Source organism: Mauremys reevesii, linkage group 3 (assembly GCF_016161935.1).
Source record: "Mauremys reevesii isolate NIE-2019 linkage group 3, ASM1616193v1, whole genome shotgun sequence".
Lineage (NCBI taxonomy): Eukaryota > Metazoa > Chordata > Testudines > Geoemydidae > Mauremys > Mauremys reevesii.
Genome location: NC_052625.1, coordinates 42,640,818 through 42,661,643, shown reverse-complemented (window position 1 = coordinate 42,661,643; position 20,826 = coordinate 42,640,818). Strand labels below are relative to the sequence as shown.

The following is a 20,826-nucleotide window of genomic DNA, read 5'->3' as shown; positions in this document are numbered from 1 at the left end:
ACAGCCTGAGAGTGATGACTGCTATGACTCTACAAGGACATGTTACTAGGCCACATGATGCTGGACTCCATCTTGGGATGTCAGTATTTTTCCATAGACTGGTCTGGAAACCAAGCTTTGGAACAAAGTATTCCCACCATATGCAAAAGCTATATAAGGCAGAGAGAGACATTATCTGGGGTTCTTCATTCCCTATACAAGAAGGCTTCTGGAAACACCTGAGGAACAAAAACTGAACTGGGGGAAGTGCTGGACCCAGGCTAAAGAGATTTCTAGCCTGTGTTTGACACACCTGGGGATTCCAAGCTGTAAAGCAAGTGCAGCTTGACCCTTAAGGATCTGCAGCCTGCTTGTATCATTTTTCAGGGTGAGAATCTGCTAATTCATATCAAATCTATTTAGTATATTAAGTTTAGTTTCCATTTTTTATTTATTTACTAGGTAATCTGTTTTGATCTGTTTGCTAAGACTTATAATCACTTAATCTTTTTTAATTAATAAACTTGTTTATGTTTTAATCTAAACCAGTTAGCTTTGACTGGAGTGCTTGGGGGAAATCTCTGCTTGGTTACCACAAGTGTGCATTGTTCTCTTCACACTGAGGGAGAGACTGACCGGGTATTAAACCCATATTCTGGCCAGATTTGGCCAGGGCAGGATGGTACTGCTTTGTGGTCCCAGGCTGGAAAGCTGGTGCTTAGAGAGCCTGCATGTAACTGCAGCGGGGTGTGTCCCTATGTCATAAACAGATAGTTAAGGGTTAAAGTCTCTTTTACCTGTAAAGGGTTAACAAGCTCAGTAACCTGATGAACACCTGACCAGAGGACCAATCAAGGGACAGTATAATTTCAAATCTCTGTAGAGGGAAGGCTTTGTCTGTGTCCTTTGTTTTGGATGGAGTCTCTTTTTGGATTTAAGAGAGGCCAGTCATATCCTTCAAGTTCTCCAAGTTTCCTGAAATAGCCTCTTCTATTCAATATAGTGAGTATTAGTTAAAAAGGCAGATTAGTCTTTTGAGTTACTTTCTGTATTTGCAATTGTGTGTTTGCTGGATAAATTCTTTATTCCTGTTTGCTGTTACTTTGATTATTCTGAGGAGGAGGGAGGGGGAAGTCTCTCCAGGTTTATAAGTCAGACCCTGTGATATTTTCCATCCTGGTAATACAGAGATAGTGTACTTTCTTTCTTTAATAAAATCTTTTCTTTTTTAGAACTTGATTGATTTCTTCCCTTGTTTGGATTTTCAGGGGAAGGGAAGGGGGAAAAATGAGTCCCTCTTTGTTTGAATCAAGGTATCTCCCAAGGACAAGGGGAGGGGGAAGAAGGTGAGGGAAATGGATTGTTTCCCTTTGTGTTGAGATTCAAGGAGTTTGGATCTGTGTTCCCCAGGAAAAGTTTTTGGGGGAACAGGGAGTGTGTCAGACACTTAAAACTTGACTGGTGGCAGCGAGAACCAGATCTAAACTAGGATTTTAGTTTAGAGGAGTCCATGCAGGTCCCCATCTTGTGAAGGCTAAAGTTCAAAGTGGGGAATAAACCTATGACACCCTACCTGTATGAATGCTGGTTAAAATGCAGGCTAGAAGGCTTTGCAGCTTGTCACAGCAGTACAGTGGTAGAGGGAGCCCAGGCTGGTGGGTCAGGGAGCTCAGTGGTACCCCAGTTGTAGGTGGCATCCCAGGGGGAACCAGTCACACCCTGGTCCTAGCCAACATCTGAGTTCTCTTCTCCACTTGCTGCTCTTGGGAGGTCATTCTCTGAGTCTCCGTTCCTCTTCAGCTCTGAACTCTGGACTTTGATCTGGCTGGCTCTCTGTCATGGGGTAAGTGTACCCCATCCCCTTTGTTGGCTGGAGGGAGGGGTGTAACAGGCCTGTGGCTAAGTTCTCTTGATTGCCCTTGACCTCAGGACAGTCTGGCCTAATGGCCAGAATCCACATAACTGCTCTCATCCTCAGGATGGTGTTGCCTAATGGCCAGAGTCCATATTATTGCCCACTTTCTCAGGGCTGTGTTGCCTAATGGCCAGTGGGGAATAGTGAGCTGCCATCTAGGGAGGGGTGGCAGCTGGGGTAGGGGGACCCGGGCTGTCCGTACTCCACCAGGTCCCAGCCCAGGGCCCTGTCAGTGGTGGGAGTATTCATCACTGAGTCAGCAGGGATCCTACTGAAACACACTGACATCCCTCAGCACAGTGGCTAGCCCATCCCCCTCCAGGCTACTTCCTACCATATCCCTTGAAGCAGTGACCCAGGCATCTCTGGGGTCTCCAGGTTCCTCAGCATAGGTAGCTCCAGGGGACTCTGAGCAGCCTCGGGTGTCTGCAGGCATCTGGGTATCTGCCTGAGTCTCAGCATCTGTGGCTTCCAAAGTCTGGGGCTTCTGCAACTCCCAGGCTGGGGCCTGCAGCGAGCATCCTCCCTTCTCAGCAGTCAGCCCAGACTGAGCTGAGCTGCTCCCTTTATACTACTTCTCCAATTGGCACATTCACAGCAGGGACAAGGGGGCATGGCTTCCTCAGCCCCCAATGTGGGGTTAACTCTTCCCTGTCCAGTGCAAGATAAGTGCTTCCCATCACACTCTCCAAAAAGAAATGTACTTCAGTGGAATTACTTTGGACTTACATTCATGTTACTTTGGGTAGGTTTGGCCTTTCCTCTTTAAATTGTGTAGTGAGAAATTTATCTGATTAATCATTTGTATCAAAATAACATCTTTTATTCCTAAAGAAAAAAAGTTGAGCTCCTTTGCTTAAAATCTCATAATGAGTTACTTCACCCTGCATTAAATTGTTGATATATAAAGGAACTACTTGATTACTGTTGTGTTTTACTAATTTCTGTGGAGTTCTGTACTTTTTTTTAACCTCAAAGGTAGTTTTTGTTGTCATTGAAATAAACTGACTATCCAGTCTCTAGAAACTCCTTTATATACATCTTAAATGTATATATGTGTGTGTGAGGACGCTGCATTTTCATCATTTAAAAAAAAATCTGTAAAGGGCTGTAAAAGAAAGCTATAAAGAATGGCTCTTTTAACAAAAAAGAAAGAACATTGATTCTCCAGTATTTTCTGTTTGGGAAGATTTAATTCTAGTTAAAAAAACGCAGTTGGAAAAAAAGACTGAGTCTGTGTGGGGAAAAAAAAACAAATCAAATCAAGTTGTCAAGACTCAGAATATGTTAGTAAGAGGAAATCACATAGGGAAGTGATGTAAATGGTGCTGTAAGTCACACATGGGTGTAGATTGGTCAGAAAATAGATGTCAGCTTCAAGGAGCAAAGTAGCACAACTTGTAACAGTTCGGCATTCAGTGGGGGTGCGCAGTGAGTGAAACTTATATTGGGGGTAGGGGGAAGTTGTAACAGTTAAAGCAATTAACATATGGGGTAAGCTAAAGCGTGTTCCCCCCAAACATCATGATATGCACCTACCATAGATCCTCACAGTTACGAACACGTTGGGACTGACAGTTGTTCGTAACTCTGAACAAAACATTATGGTTGTTCTTTCAAAAGTTTACAACTGAACATTGACTTAATACAGCTTTGAAACTTTACTATGCAGAAGAAAAATGCTGCTTTCCCTTTATTTTTTTAGTAGTTTATGTTTAACACAATACTTCACTTTATTTATTTATTTATGGTCTCTGCTGCTGCCTGATTGGATACTTAGGTTCCAAATGAGGTATGTGGTTGACCGGTCAGTTCATAACTCTGGTGTTCATAACTTTGAGATTCTAGTGTACCTCTCTGTCTTAGGTACTTATATAGCCTCCCTTACCATAGTATTCAAGGGCCTCAATCTTTAATGAATTTATCTTTTCAACACCCCTCTGAGATAAGGAAGTATAATTTTCCCCATTTAACTGGTGGGAAAACTGAGGAGAGAGAGACTGCACAACTTGCCCAAGATCACACAAGAAATCTGCTGCAAGCAGGGAACTGAGCCCAGGTCCCTGACTACCACCTGCAACACTAGACAATCCTTTCTCACCTACCTTATCTTTACATATGCCCATTATTTGTTTTTCCTGATTCACCACCTCCTTCTGTGCTCTGGGCATGAACATTGGTTCAGGGAACATTGCTTGGTTTTACACACACACAGCCAAATTCCATGCTCTATCCTGCTTACACTAGCTGAAGTAACTCCTCTCAAGTCGGTTGAGATACTGCAGATTTGCATTGGTGGAACTGAGCAGATCTGATCTAATGTCACTCATGGAAAACATCCTGAAAAGAGCCACTAGTCAAAATGTGATTTCCTGTCTGAATGATAACTACTATGTAAAATAAATGTATATTTAACTAACTACACCAGTGGTTCACAAGTTTTTGGAGACTGAGGATCTCTCTTCCCCCAAACAGAGATTTGAATCCCTAAATAAATCTATTGACTGGTCTAAGTGTGCTAGGTTCATCAGTTTGCCATCATAATGAAAATCCAACAGTCAGCTTCAGCTGCACTAGTTAAGCACAGCATACATAGACAGATCATCTCTAGAATGTAAGCTTGGGCATGAAAGTTCAAATCTCAGGAATGTTGCTGCTACAATGACACCCTAATATAAGGCAATTCATACTCTAGAAAAGGACAGTGTCTTAACAATTTGCCTTTCTTCATTCTCTCTGTAGAAATGTGACATTTCATTTCATACCATTAGGATTTTTATTTCCAAACATATCTGATTTTAAGCAATATTTTTTTATTAGCTGAATTTTAGCTACTTTACATTTCACAAAATTATTTATTCAGGGAACATAGTTTGCTTTTTGGAATACAAATTCCTAGCTTGAGGTTCTTAGTTTTAACAGAAATAGATATACACAATAAACATATAGGTATTTAAAAAGTAAGCGGTGGGATTCACAACTATATGAAATATGTGGTTCTGTTAATGATAGATTCCAGCAGGAGTTAATATATTGAAATAATTATTGTATGTACACATTCTATTACTCAGCTGTATTTCAACAATGATGGCAAAACATTTTTTACTGCCGGAGCAAACCAGTAGGATTCATTATGTCCATCCAGATGAGTAATAGTACTAGATATTTTCCTTGACACAGACAGAGTGCCATTCCCTTAGGTGGGGCTAATCTGGTAAGTCTAGACAGCCAACATTAAAGTGGAACTTTTCACTGCAGTTCTATTTAGTGATATAGATCACAGCTTGTGTCCTGACAAGATGATGGACGATAGACTACAAAATACTGTTATTTGATACAAAAAAGTTAGTTCCTAGCTATGGGTGCATGATAAAAACATACTTCAGATGATTCACAGGCTAGTCATATAACCAATCAATGGTTAGTCATTAAGCTATGTAAAAAATTCCTGCATTAATTACTAATCTATTTGATGCCTCTGCCTTAATACTCTGCCTTAAACTGGAGATTTCCACTTTACCTCAATAGCAGTTATTTCACTTCTGGTCAGGACAAGAACCACTTCTTTCTGTTTTGTTTTGGGGTTTTTGTGTTTATTTTTTTGTATACTGCTTAGCACAATGGGGCCCGTCTGGAGTCCTCATACTGATAAATGGCATCTAATTTAGTGACATGGTTAAAATCATAAGAAGACGACTGTGTGGGCTGTTTTTAGACAGTGACTAGGCATAATGGAAGCTGAAATGTGCTGTTTATTCATAGCCCACATATGCTATAGAAGGACAAACACTGCACTGTTTTCCTCCTCTCATCCTTCCTACAACTGGACCATTTCTAGGAATGAGAAGTTATGTTACTACCTGTTATTTCTTGGCTTACTCCTCCACATTGGTGACTAGGCTTATAAAAGGTACACTACCTAGTGCTAACAGCAAACTGAAATGACAAAAAGCAGAAGTCAGTGGAGTTGCCCCTCACAGGAATTATGCTGGGCTAAATCCTGCCTGTTGTGATGCAGATACATCAGGATACAAGCAGCAAAGAATCCTGTGGCACCTTATAGACTAACAGATGTTTTGCAGCATGAGCTTTCGTGGGTGAATACCCACTTTTTCGGATGCAAGCAGTGGAAATTTCCAGGGGCAGGTGTGTATATATAAGCAAGCAAGAAGCAAGCTAGAGATAACGAGGTTAGATCAATCAGGGAGGATGGGGCCCTGTTCCAGCAGCTGAGGTGTGAAAACCAAGGGAGGAGAAACTGGTGTCAAGAAATCAGTGGCTTTCAGACAAACAGCAATGCACAGGGAGGTGGAGAGGAGATGTGTGTGTATACATGAGGTAATCTTAATCTGGGACATTAAATACAGTCCTCACAAATGGATACAATTCCCATTGAACAAAAATTGTGTCTGCTTATAACATGGCTGAAATTGGATCAAGGGTGTGGAAAGTTAGGCAAGTATAACACCAAAGAAGGCAGAAATCCGAGAAATGAGCATGAAGACAGTCAGTAACCCAGCATTTGCCTCTGCAGCCATGTAACAGATGGACAAGATGGTCACAGAAGCAGCATCAAGAGGCAGTGTATTGGGATGCCCCAATACACCTTCCTGTCCTGCACAACCAAGATTTCTTTTGGACAAGAGGAATCTGCTGCCCCATGAGCTGCAAAAAAATAATAATGGTGCATGAGGGAGGGTCACTGCCTCATTCACAAAAGGAGACCAGGAATGTTTGGAAAAAAAATGTAGCCACATGATGATCACAGTTGATCTATTTAAGTACTCCTAGTGACATGTTGCACCATGAGCAACTTATTAGATTGCTCTGTGCCTCAGTTTCTCTAACTATAAAATGGAGACATGGATAATTAGCGAACTTTAGAGAGAGCTTTGAGATCTATGGTTAAAGTGTGCTGTGTATGTGAAAAATATAATTTATTATTATTTCTACTTGGGAGAGCGTTGTAGTTTGTGGCACTCCTTTTTCAGTGCTTTGTTTTAGCATATTTCATTGTGAATATCTTGGATCATCTCTCATCACAAAATCCATTCAGTGTATCAAGAATGAGCTAGGTAATCTCTTCATGAGCCTGTTTTTCACACATTATTCCATACTAGTAGGAATATTCTGAAGAAACAAAAGAGCCATTACTTTAAAGAAATTGTTGAATCTGAACAGCAGCTTACAATTGTTCATTAGATAAAATACATTTAAAATGCAGTCACAGATTGAGATGCTTGAACTGGATTAGTATTTACTATGCATATAGAGTACAACCAGCTTGGAGATATTGTTCACTTTGGAAATTTTAGCAAACGATATAGCATGTGATATGGCTAAAGACAATGGGATTGGAGGGAGCCCAGCACTTTGTATGATCACATCCATACTGTGCAATTCTCACTCAAAAGATTCTGCAAGAAAATATAGTGTTCTGCTAAAAGCTTCATTTGCTTCATGCCAGCATATAACAGCCATGCCAGTACAATCAGCCAAATGAATCTCATTCATCTTCAAAGCTAATGACTTGATCTTTATTTTGACTGATAATATTCTAGACTATGTTGAGAAGTGAGCCAGCAATATGTAATTGAACAGAAAGGGTGTGTATATATACACCAATGTCCAGCAGGCATAGACTAGTACTGTATGTGTCAAATTGCACAATTCCAAATGCATATTTGGAATAAATGTATAATACATTGAACTATACAATCAAAATTAAAGCCAAACATTTAAAAACTTTGCTTCTACATGGCAACAAGAAAAAAGGGGGAGGGATAGCTCAGTGGTTTGAGCATTGGCCTGCTAAACCCAGGGTTGTGAGTTCAATCCTTGAGGGGGCCACTTAGGGATCTGGGGCAAAAATTGGTCCTGCTAGTGAAGGCAGGGGGCTGGACTTGACTCAATGACCTTTTGAGGTCCCTTCCAGTCCTAGGAGATTGGTATATCTCCAATTATTACCTTTACTTAACATTTTCCATAAGCTTTTGAAGTTTAGTATCTGCCTTTTTGGTGATAATTCTAATGTAATGATTTTTTAAATAAATATTTACTCTATTAATTTTGCCTAACCTTTCCCATTATAACCTTCTGTTTTCAATTACTGATAAGCATTTGGCCAAATCATTCTTTGTTTAGTCTCTGCCTTAAGTGGAATTGTAACCGGGTTCTTTCCTCACCCCCTCGCTAAGCTCTTTGCTGTTCTAATAAAGCACTGCAAGCCTTTTCTTGATGCAGCACCTGTGGCTTTTATTCACACAAAGTTCCCACCACCGGTGATACTATTTACAGAGCCTTACAGGTCTTACTGTCTCCTCTTTTACAGGGAGTCTCCCCCAGCTTGGAGACTGGCCATTCCCCCCTTGCTCTGGCTGCCAGCCAGCCTTTATGGCTCGTCAATCGGCAGGCCCACAGGTGCAGCCAGTTCCAGAGGCCAGGCACCAGACTTCTCCCCAGCCCCAATCTATTCCCCCTGATTGGGGCTGGCTGAGCAGGGGCTAATTAGGTGCCCTTGCAGCAGCACCCTGCTACAGGCATATTTTGAAAAGTTTCAACAAAAATGGTTTAGTTGTTTCTGGGAATGAAGCAGGGAGAGGTTGTTTTAACAAGGTTAAACCTTTGTTCATGAACTCTGAACATTTTACTGTGAATGTTCCTGTGTCTCAGAAGCAGCCACAGAAGCCAGAACACATGGGGCATAGAAGAATGATTCCTCCTCCTTTTTTGGGGTGGGTGGGTGGGTAGTGTAATTGTAGAGCTGGCTGGGAAAAAAAGAAGCTGATTTCCACAATACATTTCTATTTTTCAGTGTTGGAAATAGACCAAGTTGTCATTTGTTATTTACATTTTTAATAAAATATTTTTTCAAAAGCTTTCTCATTTCTGAAAATGATTTTTTTTCCATTTATGAAAATGACAGGAAATGTAGATAGGTTTTTCAGCTATTTTTGAAAGGAGAAAAATAAGCCTCAAAGCTTTGCTTCTTTAGAAACACAAATTAAGGTCATAGGGTAAAATGTTCAGAGGTACCTAAGTGACTGTGGAGCTCATGTCCCATGAACCTCAATGGGACCTAGGCTCCGAATTCACTTTTATCCTACACCAGGGGTCTCAAACACAAACCGTGGGCTACATGTGGCCCACAGAGTTATTTCCTGCGGCCCGCCATAGGCGCTGACTCCACCGGCAGCCAAACTCCCCTCACCCCCCGCCCTCCCTCCTTCCTTCCCCCCAAGTGCGCTGCATCCCCGCTCCTCTGCCTACCTTCCAGTGCTTCCTGCTGCCAAACAGCTGCTGTGCTTAGGACTTTCCAGGAGGGAGAGGGAGGAGTGGGGATGCGGCGCACTCAGGGGAGGAGGCAGAGAAGAGGCAGGGCTGGGGTAGGGATTTGGGGAAGGGATTGGAATAGGGGCAGGGAAGGGCGGAGTTGGGGCAGGGACTTTGGGGAAGGGGTTGCAATGGGGGCAGGGAAGATGTAGGGCAGGGGTGGGGCCTCATGGAAGGGGTGAAGTGGGGGCAGGGCTGGGACAGGGAGGGGGCTTTAACCAAAGTAATTCTAAAAGTAAATGTGTGTTTTGTTGTTTGAGTGAGGTGCATTACTGAGTGTTTATATTTTATTAAAACCCCTCTTCGCATTACAGTTTTTAAAAAGCTAATACATTGACTTTTAATAGAATACTATATATTACTTTTCATTTTTTACTATACTTTTGTATTGTTCTATGAAAACGTTTCAGTGATGAGGCCCTCGGGCCAATGTACTAGTCCTCATGTGGCCCTCGTGGTGATTTGAGTTTGAGATCCCTGTCCTACACCCTTTGAGAAGAAAATTCTGCCCAAGGAAACAGGTGTGCTTCTGCTGCATGGAAGCAAGATTTGGGAAGTCTGCTCATAGGGACCTGCAAGCAGTCTGTGCACTGTGAAGCTGAGTTTCATAAGTTTATCCAAGAGAGCAGAGAGGGTATGTAGTAGGCAAGATAGGTGTGTGGTTATGAATCCATGCATGTGTCATTTGGCTATATCCTCCCACACAAGGGGTGAAGCTTTGCAGACAGGGGCGGCTCTAGCAATTTCGCCGCCCCAAGCACGGTGGCACGGGGCGCTCTGCCGGTCGCCGGTCCCGCAGCTCCAGTGGACCTCTTGCAGACGTGCCTGCGGAGGGTCCGCTGGTCCCATGGCTCCGGTGGAGCATCCACAGGCATGCCTGCGGGAGGTCCACCGGAGCCGCCTGCCGCCCTCCAGGCGACCGGCAGAGCGCCCCCCGCGGCATGCCGCCCCAAGCACGCGCTTGGTGTGCTGGGGCCTGGAGCCAGCCCTGTTTGCAGAAGCTATTGCAAGGCTGAGGTTGCTGTAGTGGCCGTAAAGTACCTCTGCTAGTCTTTCACAGCCTGGAGGGGAGGATTTTGCCTCCATGAAGAACCCTGTATTTCACTTCAGCTCACCACAGTGGGAGGGATTTGACCTTAAGTACAGGATCTATTGGCATGAATGGAGAAAGAGCCAGTGCCCTGATTTGCCAGAGCTTAGAGACAGCAGTATTTTTCTGTTGGCTTTTAATGTACTGTTGCCATAGTGGGTATAGAGAGACCTGTTTCTGTTCCCTGAAGAGGATATCTTTGAGAAGTTACAGAATAGCAATTCAGGAAAGCAGACAAAGGCAATTACAGAAGCTACAGTGAAACAAGATTACCTTTCAATCCATTTATGGCAATGCTTTGCAAATTTGATTTTAAGGCTGGGGAAACAATAATAAATACTGAGCAAAGGAAGTTAATCTATAGCTAAAGAATTATATTTAAAAAAATCAGCTCAGACCCTTTGGCTCTTTCCCACACCTAGATGACAGAAGAACCCAAGGCAGACAAAGCAGGGACTGCTCTGCTGGGGGAGAAAGTAAAATGGGGCCCAGTCAGGGCCATCCCTTCTCCCAGCACCCTAGACCCAGAACAGACCCCACCCACCTGCCCACAGACTTTGGGGTCACTAGGACCCAGACAGTCCCTCTGCCCCCACCCGCCAACCCTCCACACCCCTGCCATGCATCATTAGGGTAAAATTGCAGCCAATCACATTGCACCCACTAAAAAAAACAGAAACAGCCAAAACAGGGGCCTCTGGACATTCCAGTCAAAACTGAAAAGTTCTGATATTCCCTGCCCTGTGCTGATTGCTCCAACTGTCTCCTTCCCCTCAAAGTCTCTGCATTTCAGATTTACTCCAGACCTCCCCATTTACCCTCTCTCTCCTGCTTGTCTCTCTCATGCCCCTCCCTTCCCTTTTCTTTCCATTTAGCTGATCTGCTTCCTACTGAATCCACCCAAATAAATAAATAAATTGTTGAATTACCATACCATTTGCTGCCAGCCCCTTGTTCACTCTGTTTTTGTGTTCTACCCCTTCCCCCACCCTCATCTGAGTCTGTCTTGTCTATTTAGATTGTAAGCTCTTCGGGGCAGGAATCATGTACTACTCTGTCTGTGCAGCAACTTGGCCAACAGGACTCTGAACTGTGACTGGGACCCATAGGCACTACTATAATACAAATAATAGGTATTCTCAAAATCAATTATTTCTTACTGTTATATTGTTCATAGTTGAGAACTATCATATAAATTTTACTCCAGGATCTCTAGTTTCCAGAATTCCAAAAATCTATGTATCTAAGGACAAGTCTATACTACAAAATGAAGCCAACCCAATTTACGTTGACATACAGCCACCACAGTAATTAAATCACTTTTGCATGACCAAACTATGCTCTTTGTGTCAGTGGTGCATGTCCTCACCAGGAGCACTTACACTGATTTAACTGTCAGTGTGGGCATTGAGGGATGGCTTCTGAAAGGCAGCAACAGTGTTTACTCTCACTCTGTGTCAACCTAACGACATCAACCTATGCATTACGCCTCTCACAGAGGTTGAGTTATTAAGTTGGTGTGTTGTGTGAGTTACATCTGTGGGAGCAACATTTAAGTGTAGACACTTACAGAGTTAGGTTGACGTAAGGCCTAATTCTTTACAAAGAAAGAGAAATATGGGTTAAACCTATCTGACACTCAATTCTTATTGAAGGTAATTAACGCATGCACAGAGGGGCATGGATCAGTGTTCATGTTGCACTCCCCATCAGTACCTGGCCCATGCTGGGGAAGCTAATGATCCAACCAGTGGACTTAATTCGGTGATAAATTCTGATCACATGCCACCTGAAGCACGTTGCGCATATGCTAAGAAGAATGCATGCATGCACACAATGATATCACGTTTCTCACACCCCATTCCCTTGGATTTTTCATGATGACGATTTATGGAGTAATATTCAAGGCCTACCATGCATTCAAGCTTGAAGAAAATACTCTTTTTGCAACTCTCTTGTTAGTTTTAGAAGACTCGGGCACAGTCGTGTTCACAAGTTAAAAGGTGTGTAATTGTCCAAGTTCTGATACAGGGAAGAACACTTACAAAACATTTATGCAAAACTACCTTTGATATTTTTTTAAAATTTTATTTCATATTTGGAGCCCAATCCTACAGTTTTTGCACACTCAAAATTCCCACTAAGTTTTGACTGCACAACAAAAGCAGGATGGGACTCAGAGTGTATAAAAATTTAAGAGATGGAGCCCTGTCAGCAGCTGCCCAGATATGAGCATCGGGGCCATCACCAAGGCAGAGGTTTACCCATATAAGCACATGGACAGACCACACCTCTATAGCTCCTGTCATGGAGGCTTGTAGAATAAACTCTCAATTATGTTTTGAGGGGGAAGCCATAGTAATGGTCAGCTTCCAGCCTGTATTCTAGTGAATAGACACAGCTCTTCTGTGTGCAGTAATTGCTTGCATTTGACCCATAGGGAAAAGTTCTACAGTCCACTGTAGAATAACTACTTAAATATAGATAAACCCTTTGTACATTTTCTCTTAAATCCACTGTACCAGATCACCACCACCTGAGGAAAACCCATAGAATGGGGTTTAGGTAGTGTAAACCAGTGGGCTAGTTTGCCTTTATTATATTCACTGCTTTGCATTATATTTTGCTTTGCATTACATTCAGCAGTAATGCAAGAAACTTATAGGCCTGTATCCTGTAAGACATTAGCTTCAGCAAATCAGCATAAGGCTTGAGGCCTATTAAGTTTGAACATTTCAACAGAAACTTTGCCCAGATAAACGGCTCAACAGAAAACCCCAAGTATTTGGGAAGCTAAAAATAGAGTTTAAGGGAAAGTTCTGACCACAGGTACATGTGTGACGTTGCAGTCTATATGATTTTATAAACATGTGATAATGAGTAAATACAATGCAACTGGAATATGCTTCATGCAAAAGGTCTCTTGTAAGGTATCATTACAAAGCTTATAATCTACCAAGGCTATGGCTACACTTGCACTTCAAAGCGCTGCTGCGGCCTGTCATCATGTCACATGAACTGGAATCCATCTTTAACCTGGTGCTTTTCCAGTGAGGAGGGGTGGAAACCCAGAGGGACAAAGAATTCCCGCCTTATGCAAAAGATATATAAAGGGGTGGAAGAGAACAAAGAGGGAGAGAGCCATCATGAAGAATCCCCTTGCTACCACCTGAGCTGGAACAAGAGCTGTACCAGGGGAAAGAATCGTGCCCAGGCCTGGAAGGTGTCCAGCCTGAGGAAAAAAATTACTGAAGCATCTCTGAGGGTGAGACTATCTGTATTCAGTTTGATTAGACATAAAATAAAATGTGCAAATCTATTTTGCTTGGTGACTTACTTTGTTCTCTCTGTCACTACTTGGAACCACTTAAATCCTACTTTCTGTATTTAATAAAATCACTGCACATATTCAGGAATTGTTCCTGAGTAACCAGGTTTGTAATGCCTTTCCCCCACACCCACTTATTTACCAAATCTCTCATTTCATTGGCATAAGCCACATTACTCAATCCAGATCCCCTTAAGACTCCTGGATTTAACCCTGTAGGTTTCAGGTATAACCTGAAACCATTTCAAAACTAGATCCTTAAATTTACCATAGTTTGAAGAATCATCAATAGGCATCTTATTGAATATGTCCAGTCAATTTTGCTATCAATGTGGTCATCTTTTGATCTTCAGGGATGGCATGGAGGGTGCACAGTCTCTCGAAGGCGATGAAATATTTGGCAATATCACTGGATTCCTCATACTGTGGACATAGTCACTCCCATTTATGGTTTTTGGGGGAAGTGGAGCCAGCAGGTGGAGGTTTTTGTCTCTTTGACTCCATTATAGCCAGTTCATGCTTCTGGGCCTCCCGCTGGGCCTCCATAGCTCTCTCATGGGCAGCTGCCTCTGCCTCCACACTTGCTGTCTCTGCCTCCATGGGTCTCTGGTGGGCAGCCTCCTCCCTCTCCATGAGTCTTTATTTCTCTTTTGCTTCCAGTCTAGCCAACTCTAGTTTGTTAGCTGCTTCACTGGTAGTCATTTTCCTGCTTTCTTCTGCTGGCCCACACCCCCTCTACAGTTCACTGAAACTGGGATGCACTCAGTCCAGTGTTCAGACTTTATTTTGCTTCCGTTTACAGACTAATCTCCTTTTAGCCTGGATCCAGCAATCACTCACACCCCTTGCAGTCACTGGCCTTTGTTCCAGTTTTTTCCAAGTATCCTGGGGGTGGAGATGCTCTCTCTTTAGCCAGCTGAAGACAAAATGGAGGGGTCTCCCAGGGGTTTAAATAGACTCTCTTGTGAGTGGAGACCCCCTCCTCACTACTATGCAAAGTCCAGCTCCAAGATGGAGTTTAGGAGTCACCTGGGCAAGTCACATGTCCATGCATGACTCACAGTTTTTACAGGGAGCATCCATTGTTTACATGCTACCTTGGGTGGCAGCTCCCAAGGGGGTTTCTGTGATCCAACCTGTCACAACATGACCACAGAAGTGTCCTGGCAAAGAACTGACATACATAACAGGTACATGAGATACATCTAATACTAGCCTGCTTACTTGCCTCTGTATATCTTTTCTTACAAGTTGCTTATTTTCTTATGGGTTTGATTATTTGTTTTATTATAATAGGTTTACAGTTTTATATTAAAGTATATTTTGGCTCTAACACAAGGGACCTACAGATCATATCCTGTAATGTTGAGCTAGGGCAAGGTTAGCATACATATGTTTGGGAGCTAAAGTATAAGGTCCATATATGGCTACCACTTTAATATAGAGGATGAGTTGAAGTAGGTTGGTATAGGGGGCTTCCTAAGTTCATACCCTTTTAAACTTAACAAGACACTACAATTTGGAAAGAACCGAAAGGACCGGTTAGGACAGAAATAACAAATGTGATACCTAATCACAAAAGGGCTACGGTAATGAATTGACATATATAATAAAAAGTTGAGATAATTGATATACTGTACTAACCTATATAAAAAAAAAACCTATATTAGTATGGTGAAGAGTGAAGGTAAGAGAAGGAGAAGTAGTCCTTGGGAGGTGCCAGAATGATGGCCACTAGTGATGAGGGGGAAGGTGATGGCGATGAGGAAGATGATGGCTAATGTTTCAGGTTTTTCTACAATGGATGGTGAGAGTATGTGGATGTGCAGATGTACATTCTGTAGTATATCTACCTACCTTACTGAGTTGGGGTGTGCTAAATGTATCAATAAACTATATTTGTAAATATAAAAAAGTTCCTATAGTGTGAGTGTTGCAAGTGTGCACAACAGGGTTCCCAACTATATAATAATTTAAATAATACTGGGCCTGATCTTGGGGCAAGAACCTGTCAACCCTCAAAGTGATAACTGGGGATTCTTAAGTAATCAATATAATTAATACATAATCTAAAGATTGGGCAACAGTAGAAAAACTGCAAGGAACTTTCCTTCTGGTGCCAACTATTCTGATGGAAAGGTTTAGGCTGTTGGAGATTGAGGCTGTGACATTACCCAGGGTACAATCTGGACTGTAACAGCTGTATCCCCTTACCTCTCCAGCCTAGGGTGCCTTTTACATTGTTTTGCTGTAAGAACAGCCATGCATAGCCTGCTCACACAGCCTTCAGCATGCAAATTCACTCCCAGCTAAATACATGAGCACTCTGACCAGTCTCTCATGAATTACATACAGGGCAACTCCCACAAATTCTTAGTCCCAACCTTGTTCCCCCAGAAATGTGCATCTTATACTGTCCAGCACACTGCTTACCAATGCAAGCTCATAGAAAGTCCATAATTTCATCAAAGGAAAATTATATATGCACCAGCTTTGTTATCCCAAATGGAGTTTCCCTACACACTCTAATCCAAACATACTGATTAAGATAATAAACTTCTTATTGTTTTAACTACAGAAAGATACATTACAAGTGATGATGCATAAATGTCAGAATTGGTTACAAAGGAAAATATGAGTGATATGGAAGCTAATACCTAACTTAACAAGCTAAGTGAACTTAAAGCAAAGGTTTTATCTCACCCCTGTTGTAAATTTCATAGGCTGGGTCTCTCTTTCAGTCTGGGGCCACTCCCCCTTAGTTCACTTCTTTGAGAGTTGTTGATGTCATGAGCTGAGAAATGGGAGGAGAGGTGAAATGGAAGCCACTGTCTCTCTTATATCACCCTCCTCTCTCTGAGGATTACCCCAACTGGGGTGTGGATGTGAGAGTTGGACTGTCTCTGTGAAGAAATGTAAATTTCTTGTTTACACCTTCCTGTTGCTGAAGAATGGCTGCTTGAGCTTGTGTTAGCTCTAACACCTGACTGGGGCCAGTGTGTCTTTGTCTCCAAAAAACTGGTTTGTGGTTTTACAGAATTACAACATAGTTCACTAACAATCATACAGTAGACTCTTATAACTGCACATATTATGTAGCTACACATATTTTACCAGGACAATAATGTTCAGCAGATTATGGCATTTCAAATGATACAAAATTTATCATAGTCTCGTAAAAGGTGGTGATCATAATAGTATTGTTACCCCAAAAAATGTATTTTGGGATGTTGCTATAATAACCTTCCTATTGCCCCCTTAGTGTGTCCTTCCCAAGGAAAAAGTTCCTGAGGCTGCTAAGGAAAACACCAAAGAACACAGATATAACCTTCCAATAAGGTAATTGAGACAAGCAGTATTCTTTCCAAAACAAAGTATCTTTTTATTAAAGTGTCTAATAATCCCTACTACAATCTGATCTAAAAATCCTAAATAAGGCACAAAATCCCTTATTGCAAGTTAAAGAGCATTCAAACTACAATAGCATATAGTTCAAATGATACTAAGCAAAGCAATTTGTTGCAAGTGCCCAGTTTGCAACAAATTGACAGCAGATTGTAAATTCCTTTAGTTTACATAAATAAAATACAATTAAACACACACATTTCAACACACACGTTAAATGTTATATACTATCCTAAACTATGCTTATAGTAAATTATAATTAAAAGAATATTAAGCTTACTCTATAAATCCATGGCTTTCTTTTAAAAATCAGATCACTGTGTTACTGTTCAGCTCTTAATCAGCCAACTCTGCTCTGCTCCAGCTCTCTTTTCTCTCTCTGCAGCAGTCCTTCTTTGGCTTCTCTTGCTGGCTTTCCGGCTCTTCCTGCACGCCTCTCTCCTTCTCGGACGCAGCCTCCAAACTCTGAAAGTGCTGCTGGCAGCTGGCCTTGTATGCTAAATTGTAGCTCTTTTTTTTATAGACCTTCCTTTTCTTAGCAACAGTTACCTCATTCGCACATGCTCAGTCCTTTAAAGCAAGTTATGACCAGTATGAGTGGGTTTTGACCAGCTAGCTGCTTAACTGACCTCTGTCACCCCTTACTGCACATGTTAATAGTTGCCAATCTTGCACATGCTCACTGTTGTCTTTGACCTCAGAACTGTGATTCTGCCAAGCCTCACCCACAAACATTTGGCTCTTTGCCAGGGCACTTTTTTTTTTTTTTTAAAGAAATCCAAAGTTCTTACTGAACATGCTCAGGGTCTGCAGTGCCCATCTCAGGGTGGAGTGATTTTTGCTTATTCAGAATGGAGATCAGAAATACAAAGTAGAGACTGGAGAATTTTCCTCTGGTAATCGTACAGACTGCCACAAAGGCCTTGCTCACTCCCAGCCCCATGAATCCCAAGGGCCAGAGAGGAAATGATTTACTTTCCACATGGAGAAAGGAAACATCATATAGCAACAATGCTTGGCTTTGCTAGTCTTCCCACTTTCTGATAGCGCTGCTAGGAGTTGCAATGCCATTGGCTTCATCCCACTGAGGCTGCTCAGTAACAGAAAGACCCAATGGAAGGTGAATTACCCCAGCCTACATTTTGGCACTAAGACCTGGATGCAGGACAAATGATGAAGCTGAAGGGAGCAGCATCTCCCCTATTTCACTCTTTTGTGTTCCCACAGGGCTCCTTCTATGTGAAGCTTCCAAGGAGGGATATCCATGCAGAGCCAAGGTGGAAGTTGTTTTGCAGAGGTTTCACCTTCTCACTTCTGCATGAAAAGGGAGAAGCCCCTAGACACAGAAGCCCCCCTCAGTGAGCAGATCTCCAGCGGATGAGCTGGGTCAGGTTTTGGAAGAGAGAGCTTCATTCTGCAGTTTCACTAACTATTCATATTAGGCAAAGTAGTAAAAGCAAAGGCACCCTGATGCATCTGAGCAAAACCAAGCTCCCTCTACTTCCTACAAACCATACATGGGCAAAACATCTTTAAACATGCCCATTCTGGATCTTCTTAAACATCCTCTTTTTCCCCCACCTTGTAACTATCCATAACTAATTGAAACACCTGCATGATCCATCTGAATTACTTACATGGAAGTTCTACTTGGGAAACCCTGACACAGTGTAATAAGAAGTGTCGTTGGGATTGTTCATTCTCAGTCTTGACAAAATTAATTGAATTTTAAATGTGTGATTAATTTTAAGACTTTGGTCCATTAATAATGTTTGTGTTCTAATTATCAGATTTAACCTACTTAGTGACCAAGATAATTACCAGGCAAAACACTTAATTAAATTGGAGTTAAGACTGTAAACACAATTTTCTTAATGGAAAAACCTTAAAGAGAATGCTCAAGATCTCAAAAAATACAAATTTACAAGAACCTGGAAAGTCAAAGTTAAAACATATATTTGAGTGTAACTGTAAGTTACAAACTTTGGAAGTTAAATATTAAGGTTATCCAACCAATTTCAACTCTGTCCCTTTTCTGTCTCTTATATTCTCCCCCCTGCCCAGCCACTGCATCTTGTATGAGAAATACTGATATTTTGATGAAAGGTTTAAGAAGATCTGCTTTATTTGGGGTATTTGTTTAAGAATCAAGGGGCTCTGAAGCACCTCTTTGATTTTACAAGCTCTTCAGGACAGGCACCATCTTTCTATTATGTTTGTACAATGCACAATGGGTTCCCAGTCCCTAAGTGGAGGCTCTAAACAAGACTGCGGTAGAAAAACACCTCCACAATGGAAATAATAAATAAACTAATAATAATATATATATGTGACTATGAGATGAAAAGTCTGTTCCTATCATCATGCACCTGTGGCATGTAAGCTACATAATTTTTGATCCAACTCCTTAGGGGTTCAGAGCCCCAGACACAGTAGACTTTCCCCAGCATGTCTCTCTTCCTACCATTCACCTCCAGGCAATCCCTTCATGATTGTTTCCCCCCCCCCCACTCTCTAGAGAAGAGCAACCGCTTCTGCTTCTCCATGCAACTCCTACCCAAATTGAAGTAATTGTAATAGAGCAAACTTGAGCTCAATGTGCTTATTACTCACGTCTCTCATAGTGTATTCTGAAGCTGCGATTAAAATATTTATTTAAGATTAAATCTTTGCATATTGTGTCAGGAACCACTCTTTCACTTGACATATTGGTATTGTTACACACGTTCTTCTCCACGTCTCCTCTCAATGCTCTCACCTTCACTTGCAGTTCTAACAGAATGAGACTTCCCCAGACACTCAAAAATTGTACTTGCAAATACAATTCCCAGCTTTTATGAAGCTTCTGGATGAGTAATGCAGAAACTAATGTTCTTGTTACCTCCCAGCTCGCAGTTAGACAATGTCTCTCAGTTAACACTTAACAGACTGTACTCACAGAGTGCCAGAAACGTACCCAGTCACTATTAGATCATATAAATGATGGATTGTCTATGGATAAAATACAAGTCTAAAATGTACAACAGGAAAAAAAGAGGGGGGTAGAAAACATTTACCCAGAATTGCACTGTGTCATATCTATGATGGTTCAGAGAAACAATTCTCCCTAGGCCAGTTTCCCTCTGTCATTATATACTTTCCTAATAGCTCTTTTCCATGCAAGCAATTGCTACAGTTGCCAAGGGATTATACATGATTACGAACAAGAGGAGAACTGCTCCATTCAACAGTGAGTGGGAGGTAGTTGTGCAACAGCTAATGGGAGAGGAGGTATGCAGGAGAAGGAGATACACTTCCCAGTAAGATGCAGATTTGCACTATGAAAAAATTTGAGAAACCCTGTTATGTTCTATTATCCCTGTACACCTGATCCCCTGCAATTAAACCCAGATTCTTGGTTTATTACTTCTTTGCATATGCATCATTTTATCATTTAGCTGTCTACAGTTGAATTTCTCTATCTTCTGTAGTGAGTTCTGCTGAACATTTCCTAGTAATAGTGATGGGGAGTTTAATTATGTATATTCAGTAATGGATAGCTATGTTCTCCCATATGCAATGGGCTGTTTGCTGTTCAGTCATTCATTCCACTGCTCTAAATTCATCATGACAGTATACCAGTGCTGATAGTGTTAATTACAGTGCTGGCCTGAACTGAATATGATCTATAGTAAATGCTTTTGGAAAGGCAACAAACAAGTTTTACAAGGATCTTTAAGTTGCACAATCTTGGGGACAGATTTCTTAAAACTCTATCCATTTTCTAGGTCCCACAGG

At 41.8% G+C, this 20,826-nt stretch overlaps 1 protein-coding gene and 1 long non-coding RNA gene across 5 annotated transcripts in view; one reads left to right on the top strand and one right to left on the bottom strand.

The window, feature by feature from the left end:
• Nucleotides 1–2,414, bottom strand: part of SYT14 (synaptotagmin 14) — a 240,071-nt gene extending 237,657 nt beyond the window's left edge. Inside the window, exon 1 of one of the 3 annotated variants that reach the window (XM_039532412.1) lies at nt 2,229–2,414. In XM_039532412.1, the coding sequence (XP_039388346.1) occupies nt 2,229–2,356 (128 nt within the window). In that variant the 5' untranslated portion in view covers nt 2,357–2,414. The remainder of the gene's footprint in view (nt 1–2,228) is intronic. The other 2 variants (XM_039532418.1, XM_039532422.1) reach the window with 2 other exon arrangements.
• LOC120402057 lies at nt 938–20,385 on the top strand. Of its 2 annotated transcripts, none has more exons than XR_005596931.1 (3): nt 938–981; nt 16,907–16,983; nt 18,277–20,385. It is a non-coding gene; the product is annotated as an uncharacterized LOC120402057 (long non-coding RNA). The 2 variants fall into 2 exon arrangements; XR_005596932.1 differs by lacking the exon at nt 938–981 and adding an exon at nt 9,246–9,279.
• Nucleotides 20,386–20,826: the final 441 nt, after the last annotated feature.